General features: G+C 39.0%; 1 protein-coding gene across 6 annotated transcripts in view; it reads right to left on the bottom strand.

Moving 5' to 3' along the window:
• Nucleotides 1–25690, bottom strand: part of spata20 (spermatogenesis associated 20) — a 69586-nt gene that overhangs the window by 26037 nt on the left and 17859 nt on the right. For 5 of the 6 annotated variants that reach the window (XR_009815918.1, XR_009815917.1, XR_009815919.2 and 2 more), the window contains exons 10-15: nt 20740–20952; nt 20402–20594; nt 19067–19235; nt 12171–12379; nt 7630–7829; nt 2970–3050 (exon numbers count right to left, since the gene is read on the bottom strand). Coding sequence is in view for 3 of the 6 variants with exons in the window: in XM_061967243.1 (XP_061823227.1) it covers nt 2970–3050; nt 7630–7829; nt 12171–12379; nt 19067–19235; nt 20402–20594; nt 20740–20952 (1065 nt within the window). In the remaining 3 variants the exon portion in view is untranslated. Of the gene's footprint in view, nt 1–1125; nt 2007–2969; nt 3051–7629; nt 7830–12170; nt 12380–19066; nt 19236–20401; nt 20595–20739; nt 20953–25690 lie in introns of those variants that run through there. The other variant, XM_061967245.2, reaches the window with a different exon arrangement.

Raw genomic sequence — 25690 nt, 5'->3', positions numbered from 1 at the left:
GGACATTTGGCGTGACATTTGAATTAATTTGCATCTGCATGTGTGAATACTCGTTCCTGTATAGGTTATCTTTGCAAGTGCGCTATATCTTTAAGTGTGTACTGTACACGCTCAGGGGCAATATGCTAATCCACTGGGAGGATGTGATCCTATCCTCTTGAGTAATTTGTATATGTTTGTGCGAGTGTTTGCCTGTGTATGTGTGCGCGTGTGCGTGTAACAACTAATGGGCAGTAACTCTCCCCACATCTGGACATACAGCATAGACGTATGCATTATGGTACATACACAGAGGATTTACTTCATGTTGACGGCGTGGCGATGTTGGGAGAGTGGCCGTGCCAGCAATCTGAGGGTTACTGGTTCAATCCCCACCTTCTACCATCCAAGTCACGTCCGTTGTGTCCTTGAGCAAGACACTTCACCCTTGCTCCTGATGGGACTGGTTAGCGCCGTGAATGGCAGCTCCCGCCATCAGTGTGTGAATGTGTGTGTGTGTGTGAATGGGTGAATGTGGAAAATAGTGTCAAAGCGCTTTGAGTTCCTTAAAAAAGGTAGAAAAGTGCTATACAAGTACAACCCATTTACCATTTGTATAGTATAATCTTTTGCACCATTCTTGAGAATCCTGGTAAAATCTAACAATCTTGAGAATATCACTCAACAATGAATTTAGAATTGTATAGGTAATATTTAAAATATATATTATCACACCTGTGATAAAAACAAGAAAACAATTGTGTTAGAAACCTTCAAACTTGTTTAGAACTAAAACTGTCCGCATTCTGGGTTGCTACTCTCTCAGAAGTCAGAAATGTGTCCAGCATAACAAGTTTATTTTCAGGAAAATATTATTTTATGTTTTACTTGAGAAATAACAATGTGATGATCTATTTGTTCAGTCTTTTTTTGTAAAACAGTAGTTTTAAAATTAATGAATACCAATAAAAAAATTGCATTTACATTCTGCTGTACAAACAATTACAGAACCAGAAAAATTATGTTGACAATTACCTTAGCTGTTATTTTAGCAGATGTGGCATAAATCATACACTCACCCTTTGAGAAAAGAAGGAAAACTGATGACAAGGAGGAACATTTCTAAATATTTTAAAAATGAACCCCAATTTTTCTGCTTGCCATAACGTCATTCACTTTTAACATGTGTGTGTTAGTAATAATAAAAAAAAACTCTCTGCTGTTCAACGCCACACAGATCTTGATACTCACACACCACCATTCTTATGTGTTTTTTTGCAGCAGCCGTGCGAAAACTATGTACGCGTAAATAAAGTTTTGGGCACTCCATGTGGTCCGCATTTTATAAATGTTTGTTTGATACACTCAAACAATTAATCGAAGCAACATAATGAAAATCGAAGCTTTTTTCGAATAGCAATAATTGATCAATGCAGCCCTGCAAATTAAACAGAGATGTTTAGTATTACTGTTTAAGAGCAAACACACGACAACTTAATAAACGTTTATCTGTGGAAGTCTTTGTAGCGGTACAGCTGCCCTGGTTTAAACTGACGAAAACATGGCTACTAATTTGGGCCACCGACCTCTCCATTCACAAACAAACATTATTCGCCAGTGTGTGCGGCACTGGAGGCAAGGTGGGTAAAATAGGACACAACAGAAGCGAGATTCAAACACACAATTTCTGGACGAGCTACTCTACTGCCTGAACCACTGCCACCAGACTACCGATAGAGAGTGACTTAAATTGCTCGGACTGACTTGCATATAAATGCATAATGCTTAAATAAACAGCCCAACTTGTTAAGTGCTTCAATAATTGTAGCCAACCTTGCTGAAAGAACCCCTGTGTTTTAGAAAAACAAGCTCCAGGGGACAATCCAGTGTGATAAAGTTGACGGTAACAAGGCTCAGCATGTAACTGGCTTTGGCCCGGGTGTGATAGTCCGTCCAGTGCATCCCCCCTTAAGCCAGATCCATGCTGATAATAGCTGTATCTGCCTCCTTCTTGGTCTTTGCTCTCCCTGTGGGAAACCAGGAGTGACCTGATGTAACGGCAATCTCATGAGTCATTATAATTCCAACAGAGCCCCGTTGAGCATGAGTGTGTGTCTGTGTACTGTGAGAATAAAATAAATAGATGCTTTATTTTGCAGGTCTAATTTTTGCTTTGTGTACTTGTATTAGACACGACCTGGTACAAAGTTTTAATTTGTTTTGTCGAATTTGCTGTAGAGGCAAGTTTTCTCCTTTTGTGTGTTTTAATTATTTTTTTCTTTGTTTTCCTTTGTTAATTACTTTGAGAAATATGTTTAGTTAAAACCAAACTTGTGTGGTCCAAAGGCAAAACATATGCACAGAAAAATTATTTTAAAGCTAACTGCTCATTGTTTGTTTAGTCTATGTTCCATTATGGAGTGTGGCATTAAATTGTGATCTCGCTGGGTCGTTTTATGTTGGGCTTTTTCTTGGTGATTGCAGACTTTTTTGTGCCAACGGCTGACCATTTAGAAGACAAAGTTCTTGAGGATTATTTATTTATTTATTTTGAAAAACACAAACACTACTTGGCAATTTAAAGTGTTATTTTTACATTTATAAACTTCCTAGAAATATAACCTAAGGCAACACAAATGTCCCTTAACCATCCAGAACTGAAGTCTAACCGAGTCTGACAGCTTCTTTACAAATTTAAGACAAACCGATGACAGCAGGACCGGCAGGGTGACTTCTAACGGGAAAGGCTTAGGTTGACTTTTACTGGACCACACTTACACCAGAGAAACCCTCAGGCTGCTCGGTCTTGGTCCCTCTCAGCATTTGTGCCTGTGTTTTTCACTTGCATGTTTCAAAGGTTACCACTGAATGTTCTGCCGCCTTAGTGATGCTCAGTGAACTTACTGATGTTTGAAAGACTCAAACTTTATCTTCCCAGTTGAGGATGACTGAAATGTTAAGACTTAGCAAATCCAATATAAAAGACTCACCTTGTGTGGTAAGAAGAGAGAGTTGACTGCTTCTAAAAGACTTTTGGTGTCCAAGGAATCTTTATGGCCACATATCACAATCTAAAGAAAAATCAGGAAGAGTACAAAGAAGTGAGAAAGACATCAAAATGAGAGAGCGTGATTAGAGTGAAATAAAAGGGCAAAGGTGGTACTTATGACGGCGCTAGAGCGGGATGAGTTGACAGAGGTCAGTGTTGTATTTGTAGCAGTAACAAGGGAGGCAGGTGTTGTCACTGTGACTTCATGACCTTGCCTCGCCCTCGAGCTTGTTACCCTGACCCTGCAGCCCTGACTTTTCCTCCTCAGGTCACATGATGTGGAAAGGTAACTATACTCTCTATACTTGTGTTGTACATTTGTGTCTTTTCTGTCTGAAGTTTGTTGGGGGGCAGTGGATGGGGTGAATAAACATATTTCCTTAAAAAGCGGCCTGAAATCTCCCAGGCGTTGTCGGGTGCATCATCCACTTGAACAATTAAACGCCTCAGCCCAAATAAATGCCTTCTTTTTTTATTCCCGGGGTAAAAACATAACAGGTGTGTATATTATATACACACAGTATACATATACATATATTTATACATATATATATATATATATATATATACACATACATACATACATACATACATACATACATACATACATACATACAGGTAAAAGCCAGTAAATTAGAATATTTTGAAAAACTTGATTTATTTCAGTAATTGCATTCAAAAGGTGTAACTTGTACATTATATTTATTCATTGCACACAGACTGATGCATTCAAATGTTTATTTCATTTAATTTTGATGATTTGAAGTGGCAACAAATGAAAATCCAAAATTCCGTGTGTCACAAAATTAGAATATTACTTAAGGCTAATACAAAAAAGGGATTTTTAGAAATGTTGGCCAACTGAAAAGTATGAAAATGAAAAATATGAGCATGCACAATACTCAATACTTGGTTGGAGCTCCTTTTGCCTCAATTACTGCGTTAATGCGGCGTGGCATGGAGTCGATGAGTTTCTGGCACTGCTCAGGTGTTATGAGAGCCCATGTTGCTCTGATAGTGGCCTTCAACTCTTCTGCGTTTTTGGGTCTGGCATTCTGCATCTTCCTTTTCACAATACCCCACAGATTTTCTATGGGGCTAAGGTCAGGGGAGTTGGGGGGCCAATTTAGAACAGAAATACCATGGTCCGTAAACCAGGCACGGGTAGATTTTGCGCTGTGTGCAGGCGCCAAGTCCTGTTGGAACTTGAAATCTCCATCTCCATAGAGCAGGTCAGCAGCAGGAAGCATGAAGTGCTCTAAAACTTGCTGGTAGACTGCTGCGTTGACCCTGGATCTCAGGAAACAGAGTGGACCGACACCAGCAGATGACATGGCACCCCAAACCATCACTGATGGTTTGGGTTGGTTTGGTTTGCATTTCCTTTGGAAATCGAGGTCCCAGAGTCTGGAGGAAGACAGGAGAGGCACAGGATCCACGTTGCCTGAAGTCTAGTGTAAAGTTTCCACCATCAGTGATGGTTTGGGGTGCCATGTCATCTGCTGGTGTCGGTCCACTCTGTTTCCTGAGATCCAGGGTCAACGCAGCCGTCTACCAGCAAGTTTTAGAGCACTTCATGCTTCCTGCTGCTGACCTGCTCTATGGAGATGGAGATTTCAAGTTCCAACAGGACTTGGCGCCTGCACACAGCGCAAAATCTACCCGTGCCTGGTTTACGGACCATGGTATTTCTGTTCTAAATTGGCCCGCCAACTCCCCTGACCTTAGCCCCATAGAAAATCTGTGGGGTATTGTGAAAAGGAAGATGCAGAATGCCAGACCCAAAAACGCAGAAGAGTTGAAGGCCACTATCAGAGCAACCTGGGCTCTCATAACACCTGAGCAGTGCCAGAAACTCATCGACTCCATGCCACGCCGCATTAACGCAGTAATTGAGGCAAAAGGAGCTCCAACCAAGTATTGAGTATTGTACATGCTCATATTTTTCATTTTCATACTTTTCAGTTGGCCAACATTTCTAAAAATCCCTTTTTTGTATTAGCCTTAAGTAATATTCTAATTTTGTGACACACGGAATTTTGGATTTTCATTTGTTGCCACTTCAAATCATCAAAATTAAATGAAATAAACATTTGAATGCATCAGTCTGTGTGCAATGAATAAATATAATGTACAAGTTACACCTTTTGAATGCAATTACTGAAATAAATCAAGTTTTTCAAAATATTCTAATTTACTGGCTTTTACCTGTATACACATTATATATATATATATATATATATATATATATATATATATATATATATATATATATATATATATATATATATATATATATACATATTTATACATACAGTACATACATACATACATTGATATATACATACATACATACATACATACATATACATATATATATGTCTTAATAAGGTTATCCAAAAAATAGTGCTCGATACCATAGTAGAGCGCAATATATGTATGTGTGGGAAAAATATCACAAGACTATTTAATCTCTACAGGCCTGTTTCATGAGGGGGGGTACCCTCAATCATCAGGATCAAACCTCCTGATGATTGAGGGTACCCCCCCTCATGAAACAGGCCTGTAGAGATGAAATAGTCTTGTGATTTTTTTCCCACACATACATATACATATATATATATATATATATAAATATATATATATATTTATACATACAGTACATACATACATACATTGATACATACATACATACATACATATATATATATATATACAGTTGTGGTCAAAAGTTTACATATACTTGTGAAGGACACAATGTCATGGCTGTCTTGAGTTTCCAATAATTTGTACAACTCTTATTTTTTTGTGTGATTGGCGCACATACAGTACTTGTTTGTCACATGAAGTTTGGTTCTTTTATGAATTTATTATGGGTCTACTGAAAATGTGACCTAGTCTGCTGGGTCAAAAGTATACATACAGCAACATACATTATCAATATTGGTGATGTAGAAAAGTTACAATCAAATCAAATTAGCTTCTTGGCATGGCCTCGTAATTTCATGTGAGTGATTATAATTGACGAAACCTGTTGACTTCTCTGAGCCTATTTAAGTAGAGCCCATGTGCTGCAGTCATTAGACTTGGTTACAAACGCGACAATGGGAAAGTCCAAGGAACTCAGCACAGATTTGGAAAAACAAATCATTGACTTGAACAAGTCAGGAAAGTCACTTGGAGCAATTTCAAAGCAGCTTAAGGTCCCAAGAGTTACTGTGCAGACAATTGTTCGTAAGTATAAAGTGCATGGCACAGTTTTGTCACAGCCACGATCAGGAAGAAAACGCAAGCTATCACCTGCTGCTGAAAGAAAATTGGTCAGGATGATTAAGAGTCAACAGAGAACCACCAAAAAGGAGGTCTGCAATGAATTGGAAGCTGCTGCAACACAGGTGTCAGTGTCCACAGTAATGCTTGTTTTGCATCGTCATGGACTGAGAGGCTACCATGCAAGAAGGAAGCCCTTGCTCCAGAAGCGACACCTTAAGGCTCGTGTAAAGTTTGCTGCTGATCACATGGACAAAGATAAGACCTTCTGGAGGAAAGTTCTGTGGTCAGATGAAACAAAAATTGAGCTGTTTGGCCACAATACCCAGCAATATGTTTGGAGGAGAAAAGGTGAGGCCTTTAATCCCAGGAACACCATACCTACCGTCAAGCATGGCGGTGGTAGTATTATGCTCTGGGCCTGTTTTGCTGCCAATGGAACTTGTGCTTTACAGAGAGTAAAAGGGACAATGAAAAAGGATGATTGCCTCCAAATTCTTCAGGACAACCTAAAATCATCAGCCCAGAAGTTGGGTCTTGGGCGCAGTTGGGTGTTCCAACAGGACAATGACCCCAAACACACGTCACAAGTGGTAAAGGAATGGCTAAATCAGGCTAGAATTAATGTTTTAAAATGGCCTTCCCAAAGTCCTGACTTAAACCCCATTGAGAACATGTGGACAATGCTGAAGAAACAAGTCCATGTCAGAAAACCAACAAATTTAGCTGAACTGCACTAATTTTGTCAAGAGGAGTGGTCAAAAATTCAACCAGAAGCTTGCCAGAAGCTTGTGGATGGCTACCAAAAGCGCCTTATTGCAGTGAAACTTGCCAAGGGACATGTAACCAAATATTAACATTGCTGTATGTATACTTTTGACCCAGCAGATTCGGTCATATTTTCAGTAGACCCATAATAAATTCATAAAAAAACAAAACATATTAATGTATGAAAGTATGTGCTCCAATCACTCTATCCCAAAAAAATAAGAGTTGTAGAAATTATTGGAAACTCAAGACAGCCATGACATTATGTTCTTTACAAGTGTATGTAAACTTTTGACCACGACTGTATGTGACTGTGGAGAAAATGTACGTAAAATTTACACCGAATCATATCCAATGCACATTATCTGCACCACAAGGAAGTGTTTTAAATGTAGATTAAAATCATCTGGTCCCCTTAAAATAAAACTGTAGCGTATGTTTGGCACACAAGCAAATTAAATAGGTAAAATATGTGATGCATCATACTAAAACTGTATACATGTTTACAACTAATTAGGTTTTAAGTTTACTTAAGTTTGCTCGAGTGTATTGGTGAGAATAACCTGCTTGAGCGTGTAGTGTTCTGCCATTAGAGCGCGGACCATCTCAGGCAGAGCGATAGGGACATTGGTCAGACGATCAGAGAAGGCTGCCAGCAGTTGTTGGGACCTCTGGAGCCACTCCTGTCTTCCAGTGTACTGGGATAAACGTAGGAGACTGGACGCTGTGACAGAATTGGCACTAGGCTCTGCACCATCCTGATCTGAAAGACACAAACACACAAAGATCAACTAATGGAACACTTTATTGTGCATTTTAAAATGAAACACAATATTATGTAATGTTGAGTGCTGTGACAGCAAAGGAGATTAATTTATGAATGTTTGATTTAAATTTGAGTTAATATCTAAAATATGTATCTAATTTATCAAAACATGGTGTGCACACTAAATCTGTTCACAAGTGTTAAGTGTTGCCCCTTCCAGTCTAATGCCAATAAATCAACAGTATGCAGCTGTACTGTACAGAATGGTAACACATACTGTAAGTATAAGCTCCTGTTTTATTTCTTACTGATGCTTTAACTTTTGTACAACTTATATTGATCCAAAAGCGGAAACATACTTTTATTTTTTAAATTGCATTCCATCTGGACATACAGTGCAGTCGGAAAGTATTCACAGCGCTTAAATGTTTCCACAATTTGTCATGTTACAGCCTTATTCCAAAATGGAATCAATTAATTTGTTATCCTTAAAATGATACACTTAATACCCATAATGATAATGTAAAAATATGTTTTTTTCCAGAAATGTTTGCTAATTTATTACAAATAAAAAACTAAGAAATCATAAATGTCTTTTGCCTTAAAGCTCAAAAGTGATTTTAACTGCTCATCCTTGAGATGTTTTAAAAGTTTAATCGGAGTTCAGCTGATTTGGAAAGACACACATATGTCTATATATAAGGCCCCACACTTGACAGTGTACGGTAGAGCACAAACCAAGACTGAAGTTGAAGTAATTGTTTATAGACACCCGAGACAGGATTGCCTCGAGGCACAAATCTGGGCAAGGGTACGGACAAATATCTGCTACCTTGAAGGTCCCAATGAGCACAGTGGCCTCCATCATCCTTAAATGGATTGAGTTTGGAACCACTTGGACTCTTCCAAGAGCTGTCAGTTTGTCTAAACTGAGCAATCGGGGGAGAAGGGCCATAATCAGGGAGGTGACCAAGAACCCGATGGTCACTCTGTCAGGGCTACAGCATTCGTCTGTGGAGAGAGAAGAACCTTCCAAAAGGACAACCATCTCTGCAGCAATCCACCAATCAGGCCTGTATGGTAGAGTGGCCAGACAAAAATCATTTATACGGTATGTAAAAGTTTGCCAAAATGAACCTGGAAATCTCTCAGACCATGAGAAAAAAAATTATCTGGTCTGATGAGACAAAGATTGACATTTTTGGTGTGAATGCCAGGCATCGTGTTTGGAGTAAACTAGGCACCGCTCACCACCATGTCATCACTATCCCTACAGTGAAGCATGGTGATGTTTTTCAGCAGCAGGAAATGAGAGACTAGTCAGGATAGAGGGAAAGATGAATGGAGCAATGTACAGAGACATCCTGGATTAAAACCTGCTCCAGAGCGCTCTTGAACTCTGGGGCATGGCTTCATCTTTCAGCGGGACAACGACTCTAAGCACACAGCCAAGATATCAAAGAAATGGCTTTAGGACAACTTTGTAAGTGTCATTGAGTGGCCCAGCCAGAGCCCAGACTTGAACTCAATTGAAGATCTCTGGAGAGATCTGAAAATGGCTGTGCACCGACGCTATCCATCCAACCTAATGGAGCTTGAGAGGTGCTGCAAAGAGGAATGGGCAAAACTACCCAAAGGTAGGTGTGCCAACTTTGTGGCATCATATTTAAAAAAACTTGCGGCAGTAATTGCTGCCAAAGGTCCATCAACAAAGTATTGAGTAAATGCTGTAAATACTTATGCAGGCCTCAAATTTTTACTTTTTAAGGTCAAGGCAAGTGTTGCCTTAAAGGAGGGCTCATATTTTAGGGCACCAAGGCAAGTATTATTTTCTTTCGAGGCAGGGGCTCCAAAGCATGCATGCATGTATATATATATATATATATTGCGTGCGCACAAACACACGCACACACACACACACGCACGCATGTACGTATGTATGCATATATATATATATATATATATATATATATATATATATATATATATTGCGTGCGCACAAACACACACACGCACACACGTACGTATGTATGCATATATATATATATATATATATATATATATATATATATATATATATATATATATATATATATACACACACATACATACATACATACATATATATACCGTTTTTTTAATTCATTATTAATATCAACTTGTCAGCTTTTTGTCATTACATGATGCCTTTATCTCTATTTTTACATTTTGATAGAGGGAGGCATTTTTCTAAATATTTTATTTTAATTTTTTCAAGTTATGTACATGTAGATGCTGTATCGGGACAGATTCATTAAGAGTTTGAGCAGAAATATGTTGTATAGGAATTAACTATACACAATAAAACATTATCAAAATGCTGTGTCACATGAATGTTTTTTGAAATCATACCTTTGTGACATGAAAAAACACAAGTAATGTAAAAAAATAACATGGTGTTTACTTTTTCATATGAATATAAAACTCAAAGCATTTTGGCTAATGAAGATGAAGTCTAATGAACAAGTTTTGTTCATCTGCAACAACACCTCCTAGTGATTCAGTGCAACAGTTTGGCCAACAAAAAAACAGGAGTGATACCTCTCACACCTCATACATAATCTTCACAGGCTGCGTTTAGTTCAATGAGATGACAAAATATTTTAGCTAGTATTGATGTTATTTGAACACTGATACAGTTTGCAGTTAAAGGACGAGTGAGCATCCCAGTAAACAAACTAAATACCTTATAAACAAGTTGTGACAACGTTCACGACACATTGCCTGCTGCATGTTAAAGTTAAAGTCCCAACGATTGTCACACACACACTGGGTGTGGTGAAATTTGTCCTCTGCATTTGACCCATCCCCATGTTCACCCCCTGGGAAGTGAGGGGGAGCAGTGAGCAGCAGCGTGCGCTGCACTCGGGAATCATTTGGTGATAAGGTTTCCTCACCTCAATAACTCTCAGTCACAGCAGCTGATGGACGCTGTATTGAGAATAGTTTTCTCCTTCGCTTTATACTTCTAGTGTGGGGACAAGTGCGTCTGGCTCCAATATTGTCCAATCACAGCGGTGCGCTCTTAAACGCTCGCCGGGAAGTGAGGGAAAATGCCGTTAAACCAAGCGCTTGGCTTCGTTTACTCCGAGGGGAAATCTCCGGAGCAAAGTCAAGGGCAGTCACGGCATGTTCTTGCCGTCGATGTTGGTCAATTTTTTAGGGCATTACGGCAAGTGACAAGGGCGGTTGCCATGGTTGAATTCGAGCCCTGCTTATGTGCATTTGGTTTCTGAGCTTTTTGCTTTTGAATACATTTCAAAAAGCTTTGAAAAAACGTTTTCAAATTGTCATTATGGGGTTTTGTGTGTAGAATGTTGAGGACAGAAATTAAGTTATTCCATTTTGGAATAAGGCTGTAACCTAACAAAAATGTGGAAACAGTGAACCGCTGTGATTACTTTAAGAATGCACTGTAATCTTTCCACACTGTGTATGTTTAATTGATGTTCAATTTCGTTGTTTCCATGCAATGACAATAAAGGTATTCTGATTCTGATGAGACTTGCTGATGACCTAATCACTTTGCCCTATTTGGTGATTCGTTATCTTTTATCAGTGTCCAATGAAAGCATTCGGGCCAACTTCTTATAACCTACACAACCTCACTGTATGTCTGCTCCTCAACATGACTTCCCATAGCAAGGACGATCTGACACATTTGTTAAAGTACATAAATAAAAAAAACAATGATGTCATTGTTTCCTATGAGATCATTGTTTCCAAATGCAAACGAACTGGATGTTGACCGGCCACCGGGAACAAGAACAAACAAAATCAGTTGAGTCATTAATAACTGTATGACTCAACCAACCACCCCCTGGTTGTAACATACAGTTTTTAGAAACTAATCAATATGATGCAAATTGTAGCTGCTCTACTCCTTCATTTGGCTGTTTATTAATGGTCTGAAACTTTATTTTGCATATTGTATAATTGAAAAATGCATGCAGGTACTTTAGATTTTTATGTGTGACTCCACCTTTGTAGGTGTTCCATCAATCCTTCACTGCATTTGCAACTTGGGTAATTACAGCCACTAACAGTTGCATCAATACTTTATTTCCTATACAAAATTACAATGTCAGAAAACCATTAGCTGTCTTTGGCAGGGCTGATAACAAATGGTAGGTTTGTGGCCCGTTTAGACAATTGTGATCATTCAAACAAATAATAATAGCACTGTGTGCCAGTCAATGTATTTTTCTAAATGAGAATTTTAACTTCATAAATGTTTGGAATGGCCTATATAATTACTTTAAACTAGCAAATGCCTTTGATCCTACATTTTGCTTTCACCTGTTTTAAGTTGCAGGAGAACTGCGCTATCACTGGGATCACTGCAGAAGTAGCCTCCACCAATCGCGTCCCAGAACAGCGCGTCCTGCCTGAGCTGCAGCTCTTCTGCCCACTGCAGCCACTCTGTCTGCAGTGTGGCTTCGTAGAGATCCAGCAAGCCGCAAATAACGAAGGCATAATCATCCAGGAAGCCAGAAATAGGCTGTGAGCTGAAGAAAAGATGAATAAATGTGAGGAAAGTTGATATATTTAAATCCTGAATAGGGCTATCAAAATTGACGCATGCACGAATCCTTTCAAAATGAGTTACAAAGGCTCCTAATTTGGCTGCTGGCGTATGCAGTAACGTATTACCTCATTTCCAGTTGTATCAATTGGTCAAAACTGTTATTAATCTATTTGATAATTTCATAGCTGGTTACTTTCTGTTATCACAAGGATCTGTCTACAAATGTATAATAAAGTTAGTAGTGCAAAATAAACAAAAGCAAAAACTAATATTTGGCTCTTTTTTCATGTGTTTGTAAACAACAACAAAAATGAGAAAAAAATCATGTGTTATGATGATAAAAATATCGATCTAATCACTAGTGTCGACCACATACTGATAGTATACTTGGTTGGTATCATTACTGTTGATATTTGTATTGATTCGCCTACCCCCGTTTACATTCAAGAGCTCCAGCTTAACAGTTAGCAATTATGTGTTGTATCCACCTACAGTGTGAAGTGTGGCATGTTTAGCTATACCTTCTCCTCTAGCCCTCTAGTGGTAATAATACATTTAAAAATGTAATTTATTTGCCACTGTGAAGGCAAGGATTAATGATTCACAAGCTGCAATGTGGAGGCACATTATATGCCAATGAAGACGCTTGGTTCGTTTGTCACTGACAAATTTGTGGGACATAGCTAGAAAGTGTCATCAACATGCATTATTATGATACGATGATAGTATTAACATCTCTATCATTGGCCAAATTGATATAATTTATAAAGTATACTGTTTATTTCGTACAATCCTAGTGCAGGTCTGATGCATGTGCATACAATTAGGTCATTTTAAAAATTAATTTCACAGTTAAAATGGCTGAATTTTTTTTAGACACCTGCATTTATCAACTGCATTGTAATGGCACAATTAAGGTATATGTGTGCCAATGTACTAACAGGTATTTTATATGGTCCTTTTACTACCAAAACAAACAACACATTTTGGCCAATCTCTATTTACTTCCCTCTCCACATACTGCAGTACAGTACATATCCTTCAGCGGCCATAACCCTACCATCAAACCTGGGGTCCCCATACAACATTTCCCCTGCGGTTCCCACAGTAGCACCATGCGTGGGTGAGTGCAAGCGGATGGACGGTGACAAGGGTGAGTGCAAGCGGATGGACGGTGACAAGGGGTCGGATAGTGCCGTGTTAGGAAAAGGCTGGTGGACAGAGTAACGCAGACTTCAAGGAGTGGTCAAGTGGCTGAAAACAGGACTTTGGAGGACATGGAGATTCTTATAGTGACCATGTAGAAGTGAGGGAGTCACAACAAAGCCAAGTATATTCTTAGACAGACAAGCTAAGTCATAGTTCCAAAGGGGGAAAGTGAGTGCTCTCGCAATGTGCAGGAACAAGGCCAAATATGAGCAATACATTTTGACAGTGTGGCAAATTTCAGGACAAACACGTGGCTAAACGAGCACTTAGAAAAGACATTTCTGAAGCAAAATGTAGGGTTTGGGGAGTTCTCAAATGCCATGTCTCCTTGAGAATAATATGTCAAACAAACTGTCAACAGTTGAATCAAATTGCATTAAGGGTGCAAAAAAGAGAAAAAAATACATCAATGTAATTTTTCTGTACCGGTACTTCTTTGTTGGTAACATTAATTAAAACAAATTATGTACAAACCAGTGAAGTTGGTACTTTGTGTAAATCGTAAATAAAAATAGAACACAATGATTTGTGCAGCACTTTGGAAACATTTTTGTTGTTTAAATGTGCTATATAAATAAAGTGGATTGGGTTGATTTGCAAATCCTTTTCAACTTATATTCAATTGAATACACTGCAAAGACAGGATATATAATGTTCGAACTGAGAAACTTGTTTGTTTTTTTTGCAAATAATCATAAACTTAGAATTTAATGGCAGCAACACATTGCATTAACGTTGGCACATGGGCATTTTTACCACCGCCTTTCCTTTTAACAGTCAGTAAATGTTTGGGAACTGAGGACACCAATTTTTGAAGCTTTTCAGGTGGAATTCTTTCCCATTCTTGCTTGATGTACAGCTTAAGTTGTTCAACAATCCGGGGGTCTCCGTTGTGGTATTTTACGCTTCAGGGGCGTCCATTAAAAAGACGTTGCTTGGATGGCAAATATGTTGCTCCAAAACCTGTATGTACCTTTTAGCATTAATGGTGCCTTCACAGATGTGTAATTTACCCATGCCCTGGGCACTAATACACACCCATATCATCACAGATGCTGGCTTTTGAACTTTGCGCCTATAACAGTCTCAGTTGGTTCTTTTCCTCTTTGGTCCGGAAGACACGACGCCCACAGTTTACAAAAAACAATTTGAAATGTGGACTCGTCAGACCACAGAACACTTTTCCACTTTGCATCAGTCCATCTTAGATAAGTTCAGGCCCAGCAAAGCCGGCGGCGTTTCTGGGTGTTGTTGATAAACGGTTTTCGCCTTGCATAGGAGAGTTTTAACTTGCACTTACAGATGTAGCGACCAACTGTAGTTACTGACAGTGGGTTTCTGAAGTGTTCCTGAGCCCATGTGGTGATATCCTTTACACACTGATGTCGCTTGTTGATGCAGTACAGCCTGAGGGATCGAAGGTCACGGGCATTGCCGCTTACATGCAGTGATTTCTCCAGATTCTCTGAAACTTTTGACGATATTACAGACCGTAGATGGTGAAATCCCTAAATTCCTTGCAATAGCTCATTGAGAAATGTTCTTAAACTGTTCGACAATTTGCTCACGTATTTGTTCACAAAGTGGTGACCCTGGCCTCATCCTTGTTTGTGAATGACTGAGCATTTCATGGAAGCTGCATTTATACCCAATCATGTCACCCACCTGTTACCAATTAGCTTGTTCACCTGTGGGATGTTCCAAATAAGTGTTTGATGAGCATTCCTCAACTTTCTTAGTCTTTGTTGCCGGTTGTGCCAGCTTTTTTGAATCACGTTGCAGGCCTCAAATTCCAAATGAGCCAATATTTGCAAAAAATAACAAAGTTTACCAGTTCGAACGTTAAGTATCTTGTCTTTGCAGTGTATTCAGTTGAATATCAGTTGAAAAAGATTTGCAAATCAATGTATTCTGTTTTTATTTACAATTTACACAACGTGCCAACTTCACTGGTTTTGGGTTTTGTAGAAATGTATACTAGAAAATTATAATTCAAATGGCAACTTGTCCAGGGTGTACCCCGCCTTCCGCCCGATTGTAGCTGAGATAGGCTCCAGCGCCCCCCGCGACCCCGAAGGGAATAAGCGGTAGAAAATGGATGGATGGATCAAATATCTTCTCCCTATAGGACAACACACTATAAGAGAGTACACACAGGTGTAACACATTAAGACACGAAAATGCGAACAGGAAATGTGAACAATAACGAAGGCAAGCGTGTGTTAATCCATGTGGATCAGAATTCTCGCAATGGTTACCAGTTAATGAAAAATATGTGTAGCCTACTACTAAGAGCTTACAATGAATTATCTGCAGTTGATTACTGAGTATCAGCCTACAGTAGACCCATTCAACAACATAATGAATAGGGTCGCGGTTTCAAGAGCCCAAGAGCTCAGGGGCTGGACATTGAAATTGTACTGTTTGGTCAATATGTGCCGTTGCGGGTTATATTTCTTTGAGACTGCGTTTACTGAATTACAAAGTAAACACATCGGCTTTCCCACTGCACTGTCAATAAATTAATTAATCTGCCCTCGCTACTCGTTTCCAGCATGTGTATATAGTTAAAGCATGAAGAAAAAGAAGCTCCAGAAGTTTTATTGAGAATTGAGTTTCCTTCTTTTAAATTATTTTTCTTCTTTAGTTTTATTTCTTTACACTTCTTCATTCAGTTAGGTTTGTAAGCGACCCCAGAAAGGAGAAGCGGTAGAAAATGGATGGATGGAAGACTAAAAATATAAACATAAAATAAACATTACAAAAGTATAATGTTGTTTGTGTATTTTACATAAATAATGTCCGTTGCGTATTTTACATAAATAAAATAGAAGGTTTTGTGTTAATACATTCAGATAATAAACTGCAGATGTTTACGCATATAGACATTAAACAACATCCACATCAAACATTGCTCACAATGAATGTGCATACTGCATACATGAGCAATAAAACATAGTTTTAATGGTTTCATCAAGCCTATTTAGATGATGTTCTGTGTGCCAAATGAAAAGCTTTGGCAGGCTGAATGTTGAATAGGCCTGGCCTACAGCTATGAGGTAAGTGTTCTCATCTGTAAAGGTGATGGATATTTATCAGAGAAGAAGCTACGGTACATTAGAATATCACTACAATAAGACAGTGAACATGACCCCTAATATACTTAATGTTTTACTTGATAGATTGTTTTACTAATTTAATTCAAATAAGCAGTCAGTAGTGACTCATCTCTCTCCTTATTAAAAAGCTGGTAGAAATATTACCAATCATCCAGTGCCAGTAAAGGACAATAGTGTACAAACCTATAGTGTCAGCGACTCCACATATCAGCAACCTATTAAAACCCAGTTAGTTGCAGTTGCAACTAATACTCTTGGTAAATTAGTCCACAGTTTGTATGTGCCTTCTAAGACACACATAAAAGCTAGACCGTACGCTTGAGAAACTTGCAGTGATAAGCATTCTCCATGCTGACACACAAGTGGATTTGACAATTATGAATGAGGCAGGAGCAGCGGATGAAGGCCATGGCGTTTTAGCTCTAGTGTGTAGCTCTTCATGTGTGTTTAAAAATTAATGTGTTTCATCTTGCGCGTTGTGGGACTCTTGGCATATTTGTTTTTTCTGCTGATGCAGTGGCATCATCACACGTACTCATTCACATTAACTAGGGCAGAGTACAGTGCTGGCCAACAGAAGAACCAGGACACCTGAAGGGTTGTTGTACAACATACATGATAATGTGGCAATTACTGAGTACATACCACTATTTAATATATTACTAATATGGTATAAGCTATATGACTGGCTTGAAAAATGTCCACAGCCACTAAATTATCATATGCATGCAACAGGCTGGCATATTTAAAGTATGGCCAACCTTGTTTCAAATATGCAGTAACATCAGACTGTCAAGGGGTAATGTACTGTAATTACAGACAAGATCGGAGTTAACTATAACAACGATATTATGATTACCTCCAGCAGGAGGCTGTGTAACTGTTGGGATTTGTTTGTGTAATAATTAGTTAGTTAGTTAGTAACCTAAGTCCAAAGGTTATGAGCGGCTATTCATAGAACTTTCAGAAACTTTCTGAATTGGGTTAAGGAACAACTGATTAGATTTTGGGCCTGATCTGGATAATTTATTCTATGTTATCTTACAAGCCTCAACCTCTTTGTGTGTGTATGCTAGCAGACCCACTGAGACAATGAGGGGAGATGACTGACAAGAGTGTTGGTTCCTGTCATGATTCCACATGACATTTTGGACATTGTCCTTTATTTTCTGGTTTGGTATAATTTTCTGTCCTGGTGCTATTTTGTTGGTATTAATTCCTGTTTGAGCTTTTTGTTTTGCACCTTTACTTAATTTCTTGTCCTGCCAGCACACCTGTTTGACATTGTTAGTTAGTTCTGTTTAGTTCCACTTTGTTCCCTCCATTAGTGCTGGTTCATTATCTAGTGTATGCCACAGTGTTCTGTTGGTTAATGAGTTTCCGCTCGACTTGTGTTACTTTTCTTTTGCCTGCACGTCGCTTAACTTCTCTGCATTCAGGGATCACGCAAACAGCAGACAAGTGGCGTTGTCACAACTTAGCGTTTTTTTCATTCCGCTATAGTTAAAAAGTTACAGTGGGATTCAGGAATTTTTTATTATGGGGAGTTAGGGTCTGGTGGAGGTTTGCGCTCTCGGAGTGCTTTTCTGGTTGTGTGATGTTTTTTCAGATTTTCTTTTACTAATCTCATTTTACCAATTATCATATACAGTATAGTTACAATTTTCTTTATCAGCAGAAATGTAATATTACAATGCTTATTACTATATGCAATTACAGTAAGCTAAAGAATAAATGGGTAGTTTTTCCCGAAAGATAAACTCTAGTTATTTTTACTTGCCTTCTTTATTGTACAAAGTGCTTTCTTAAATAACAATAAGAACATGTGTCAATATTAGTCAACAAAATAATTAGACACCCCATGGTGGAACTCTTCTACTCTTGAACCACTGAAGACAGAAGGGAGAACATTTCCTAAAACTTTCATCACTACTGTGTTGACTGTGCTTATTATTTGTATGACAAAAACACCACATGGTGGCGCTGTTATCAAACAACATAAATACGATTTGATTTAAAAGGTCAATAATCCATCTATCCTCTATTTTAGAAAGTGTTTATCCTCATTAAGGTCAATAATTAATTGGTCAATGCTTTTAGGGGACTGATAAGGACGTCTATAAAATTTGAGCAAGATTGGCTAAAAGACATGAATGCCATCAAGCATCTGGTTTCCTGTAAGTCATTGGGCTAATGATCATACATGTTTGAGGTTATCAAAGATCTGTATACTAACACTTTATACTGTATACTAGCCTTTAAGCAGAAAAAATATAGAGGGTGTGTTAATCACCCTGTATTGTGCTACATTCTTCTACCAGATATACTTTGTCTCTTACATCTGCTGCACCTCCATCTGGTCTCCACGGTAACATGATCGCAAAATAGTCTGCATCCCTGCGTCCCACAGGTGCTCTTTAAGGAAGTGGCCGGCCAGTATCGCCCTCTCCAACAGGGCCTTATCCCCAAGCACGGCTCCAACACGAGCATAGGCTGACAGCATGAGACCTGTGGAACGCAGAGATGACAGGATGATGATAATGGCGCTTTGTTGTAAAACTAATGCTTAAAATACCATGTCCTCATGTAACCGCTCAACAACTCTTTGATGTTTGTATGCCTCAATTCCTTTTCGGATCCCTCTTTGCATATATTCCTTCCCTCTTTCCCCCTCGTCAGTCCTCTTTCATGTGGTATATCAAAGCCTAGGGAGGCCGCCTGGTCTTCAAAGTGTGGCGTTAGAGGACAGGTGACTAATGGTGGGGTTTCTTCATTAGAGAGGATGGGGAAAGTCTTGTGTCTAATTGGAAAGTTCCTAAGAATGCAGGGCCTCATTAGCTCGCTAATACAATCTGTCCTCTGATAGATGCTGAGAAGGAAGCAAATGAGGCAAACCTTTTTCTTTTCTTTTTTCCTTAAATACAAATGACGCCTTTGACTCGAGACTTTTTTACACACAGATCCAAAAAATTGGTGCATGCTAACCTGTAGATCAGGCATTTATTCATCTGTCATTTTCTCACAGAACCCGGTGAAGTGCAACAATACCATAACCATGTCCATCATGTTCAATAGATAGGTGACAACATTCAAGCCAGTTTATTGTGTTACTTGTATATCAGACAGCAACAATTGCTTTCAAAAAACAGGCCCAGCATTACGTCATGAATAAATACCCTTTCACACAGAGGCCATTCCACCTCTTAATACAGTTGCATTATCACCACCCAAGATGTAAAGTATGTCCCCTCAATACCATGTCGGTGCTGTTTACAGCAACATGGCAAAGAACAGTTCTTAAGGTCACTGTGAAAACAGCTTTTGGTCTCTTTGGTTGCTCAAAAAGTGTAGAAAATTTCAGTTTGGTACGGTGCAGTTTGTAAACCATAGTTACTCATCTGGCTCTCCAGCATGGGTATGGGGGCTTTGCAGTTACGTAAAGCGTGTAACATGTTACCTGCCTGTCACCTGTCAAACGAAACACGTAAACAAGAGGAAACTATGGAGACCAGCCCTAATCTTGAATACTGTATTTTCTCGTTCCATTCGTATTATGTAAGGGATTAATTCAACAATTGATTAATGAGTTGTTAACAAATCTGTAGATTTTTTGACAAATACTTGTGTCTTCCAATATGCAAGAGTCACTGTGTGTGTTTTTGTCTTGACTTTACCATTCCAGGAGGCCAGCATCTTGGTGTCCAGATGTGGGCGCGGGCGAATCTTCCTCACTTCTGCCATTTTGTCTCTGGCCGAAGCCAAAAGCTCATTGACCATCTCCTGGCTAATGCCAAAGCGTGCAGCTGTTAATTCTGTAGAATACCGCACAATCAGCACATTCTGACCCTGTAGCTCCCCGTGAGGGTCCTGAAAAACACAGATATGAAGTCATACAGACTGCAGATGTTGTGATGTATCCCCCTACCATCCGCCTGACTGCTTCAGTCCACTTCAGTTTCAACCCCCCCACCAAAAAGTGGTTGAACATAAATAACTTGAGTTCATGGCTCACCTGATCCAGGGCAACATTGCCAAGCTCCTTAACCCCATAATGGTGCATGACAATATCGCCCACTGTTGCAGAACCAGTGGCACCCTCCACAACATCTGACAGCAATTGCCGGATCTCTGAGGCCGTCCAGACGCAAAAAGCCCCCTCACGCTTTTCCGAGCCCCCTGATGATGGGACAGAGTCTGCATCCTCTGCACTGTAGAAGCCTCCAGACTGACGGCGAATGTGGAGATAGTCAGACGTCATAGTTAACATTCTATTCGGGCTAAAACAATCAGCCGATTAATTTAATTTGGAAAAATAGCTTTCATTTAAATTATATTGCTTTGGTTAATTGTTTGACGAATGCAATAAAAATAAAAATATATAAAAAATCCGGACTGCATGGAGAGCCCGGCACTTTAAATATATGGACGTAGTTTCCACACGGCCGCTGCAATAGAACGCACATAACGGCGGTGGTGTGTGTGATCTGTGTTGACGGCGAACAGTGGAGAGTTTATTTTTATTTTTTTAAATTCATGCACACATGTCAAAAGTGAAATTTTAATGTTGATAATGTGAATTTATTAGTAGCAAATAATATAGATTATGGCAGGCAGAAAGATGGTTATAAGAGTCAACTATTTTCTCTAAAATATGCATTGAGGCTGTAAAGTGTGTTTTATCTGACTATTCGAACAAACTAATCGATGGATTACTCGATTACTAGAATAATCGATAGCTGAAGCTCCTGTTACATGACAAATAAATTGTGAGAAGATGTAGAGAAAATGCCTAAAGGTAATCGGTACAATAGTACAGTAGAACCACTCAAGCCGAACACCCTTGAAGTCACACTAAGATTACATTTTACACTGCATGATATGATGCCTAATTCAGATATTTTATTAAATCAGATCTTTTTATGTAGTCATTCACGTTACAACAAATATTTGAATTCTAATGTGAACGGAATGGTTTTCTGAACTGACCCGCATTCGCAAATTAGATCATGATGTCACACGCGCTGACGTAAACACGGCCCCAATTCTAGTAAGTCTCAGTCCTGGTGCATTTGTGGCAATTTCGAGGGTTCAACTTCTTTTTTAACCAAATTATTTGGCATAGGAGATTAAGAAGGAAGATTTTGTGTCTCTTGCAGTTTGAGGGGCATATGCATCGACATCTGTTCCAAAGAGCGTAAGGACAAGCAGTCGGAGCCAGGAGTGGTGGAAAATTGACGCACGTTCTAAATGTTTTTATACAAGTTTAGGGTGGGGTATGACATTTGTAACGGGGAAAAACTTTAATGTCTCTTGTATTCATGTTATCATTTGAGATAGGTAGTAATCAGCGTACTAGTTTGCTTCTCCGATTAATGAGCAGTGTTACCAGTTTGTGAGTTCATCAACATGTGGTTATCTGTTACAATAATTTTATTTTAAAGCAGTGATACTAACTGTTGGGGGTTTGACTGCGGTTTATCATTGTGTAATACCAATAATCGTTACAGAATACATACCTAAAACCTTGGCGTTATTAATTTTCCTTGTATGCGACCCCGAAAGGGACAAGCGGTAGAAAATGAATGGATGGATGGATGTGTCCTTATCTTGAATGTTGGAATGAGGAAGAGGGCAGATCACATGATTGATCGCGAGCGACTGCTAAGCTTCTACCTAACCATAACATACAGCAGCTTTAACGGGCCGTGATAATGTTGCCTCATTGACTCAATAATATATACTTTTCGTCCACTTTCGTCCGCTGATGACAATCATTACAAACATAATGAACACACATATTGTAACACAGTACCAAAATACAACCAAAAAATGATTTGCTTGTTGTGAATTTAATAATTTGCATGTAATTAAATCATTAGAGAATCTAATGATTACAGCAGGTGGGATTTAATTTTGTGGCCTATTTGTTGTCAACACATTCATCAACAGAGGAAAAAACAAGGCTGATGACCCTTAGAGGAATTCGAAAGTCTGAGAGGATATTTGTCAGGTCGCACCTCTTGGATGAAACTCCTTGTGGAATTTGAACTCATGTAAGTGCTTTGTCAGCAGAATGAGGAAGCTGAAACAACGGGCTGCAGGTTGCACTGCTCTCAATAACTCAAGATGAACATGCCTATTACACAATGCACTGTTACTATCTTTTTTTCTAACCATCGTCAGTTATTTGATCAATGTAGCTGATATCTGAAAATTGCAACCTAATTTGCATTAAAACTTCTTGAGCGCCTCCTTTTACAATATAAATCATAGCTGCATGACACTTAGAGAAAAATTAATTTAGGAAAAATCTGATCACAATATAGTGTTAATATTGTGTTGCACATTACAAAGCACTGCAGTGGGTATAGGTAACCCACGGTACGGTCCGTACATCTCAGTTTTTCTTCTGTTTCGGTACATTTATTGAGTGTACAGAGAACAACTTTTTTTCCTCTCAAAGAATTATGAAACTAAAAGAAGAGGAACATTTTTGGCAAATGACAAAAATTAATTTGAAAGAATATGCACAGAGAAATGTGAGCATGACATCACACTTGCTTCGTGCTGTTGCCCCAGTTGGACTTTCTCTCCTTAAAAGCCGCCACTGTCTTCTTAATACAAACCCCGTTTCCATATGAGTTGAGAAATTGTGTTAGATGTAAATATAAATGGAATACAATGATTTGCAAATCATTTTCAACCCATATTCAGTTGAATATGCTACAAAAACAATATATTTGATGTTCAAACTGATAAACATTTTTTTTTTTTGCAAATAATCATTAACTTTAGAATTTGATGCCAGCAACACGTGACAAAGAAGTTGGGAAAGGTGGCAATAAATGCTGATAAAGTTGAGGAATGCTCATCAAACACTTATTTGGAACATCCCACAGGTGAACAGGCACATTTGGAACAGGTGGGTGCCATGACTGGGTATAAAAGTAGATTCCATGAAATACTCAGTCATTCACAAACAAGGATGGGGCGAGGGTCACCACTTTGTCAACAAATGCGTGAGCAAATTGTTGAACAGTTTAAGAAAAACCTTTCTCAACCAGCTATTGCAAGGAATTTAGGGATTTCACCATCTACGGTCTGTAATATCATCAAAGGGTTCAGAGAATCTGGAGAAATCACTGCACGTAAGCAGTTAAGCCTGTGACCTTCGATCCCTCAGACTGTACTGCATTAACAAGCGACATCAGTGTGTAAAGGATATCACCACATGGGCTCAGGAACACTTCAGAAGCCCACTGCTACATCTGTAAGTGCAAGTTAAAACTCTCCTCTGCAAGGCGAAAACCGTTTATCAACAACACCCAGAAACGCCGTCGGCTTCGCTGGGCCTGAGCTCATCTAAGATGGACTGATACAAAGTGGAAAAGTGTTCTGTGGTCTGACGAGTCCACATTTCAAATTGTTTTTGGAAACTGTAGACGTCGTGTCCTCCGGACCAAAGAGGAAAAGAACCATCCGGATTGCTATCGGCGCAAAGTTGAAAAGCCAGCGTCTGTGATGGTATGGGGGTGTATTAGTGCCCAAGACATGGGTAACTTACACATCTGTGAAGGCGCCATTAATGCTGAAAGGTACATACAGGTTTTGGAGCAACATATGTTGCCATCCAAGCAACGTTACCATGGACGTCCCTGCTTATTTCAGCACGACAATGCCAAGCCACGTGTTACATCAACGTGGCTTCATAGTAAAAGAGTGCGGGTACTAGACTGGCCTGCCTGTAGTCCAGACTTGTCTCTCATTGAAAATGTGTGGCGCATTATGAAGCCTAAAATACCACAACGGAGACCCCCGGACTGTGGAACAACTTAAGCTGGACATCAAGCAAGAATGGGAAAGAATTCCACCTGAGTAGCTTAAAAAATGTGTCTCCTCAGTTCCCAAACGTTTACTGAGTGTTGTTAAAAGAAAAGGTGATGTAACACAGTGGTGAACATGCCCTTTCCCAACTACTTTGGCACGTGTTGCAGCCATGAAATTCTAAGTTAATTATTATTTGCAAAAAAAAAATAAAGTTTATGAGTTTGAACATCAAATATCTTGTCTTTGTAGTGCATTCAATTGAATATGGGTTGAAAAGGATTTGCAAATCATTGTATTCCGTTTATGTTTACATCTAACACAATTTTCCAACTTATATGGAAACGGGGTTTGTATTTGCACATTTTGTAGATGGATATCCGCGGGTATGTCTGGGATATATTAAAATTACGTCAACATCGCAGACATGTTTACATCCGCAGGTCGGTTTTTGTTAATTAAAATCTCATATCCTTCCTGAAAAAAACAGATTGCTTACTATCACCAAATAGATATGAAAGCCATAAAAAAAGTTATTGAAGACATTTCAGAGCCTTTAACGCAGGGGTGTCAAACGTACAGCCCGCAGGCCTGAACAGGTTTATCCGGCCCACGAGAGGATTTGCTCCATATAAAAATGAGCAAACATTTTTAAATGAAAGAAACTGCTGTTATAAAAGCGTCCACTGGGTGTCGCAATAGCAATTCTTTGTATCCCCTGCTGCAAAATCTGGCATGACTTCAAAGGGGACAACTTTGTCATGTTAAAGGTGCCATATGTAACAATTTTATGTAGTCATCATTAAACGGCCCTGATATGTCAAAAGGCTTTAATAAATCACATTCTTTTCCAATACCTCTATAACTGATAACCGTGGTTCAGCCGGGATATGCTCATTTAAAAATTTGATTTAAAGCCCCGAAATCTTGTTATTGTATTCATTTCGATGCCCCGCCCTACAACGTTTGACCAATTAAAAAGTCTGAGTGTGTCACATCCAGGTTGCCAGTTACACACTATCATCTTCGTTTAGCAGTAGCTAAACGAAGATGTAACGTTACTAATCATGTCAGACCTTATTAAATCTGAAAGGCCGTTATGATTCTCAATTTACTCATGACAAAACCAGGAACTAAAC

Source organism: Nerophis lumbriciformis, linkage group LG11 (assembly GCF_033978685.3).
Source record: "Nerophis lumbriciformis linkage group LG11, RoL_Nlum_v2.1, whole genome shotgun sequence".
In the NCBI taxonomy this organism is placed as follows: Eukaryota; Metazoa; Chordata; class Actinopteri; order Syngnathiformes; family Syngnathidae; genus Nerophis; species Nerophis lumbriciformis.
This window is presented reverse-complemented; position numbering and strand designations above follow the sequence as displayed.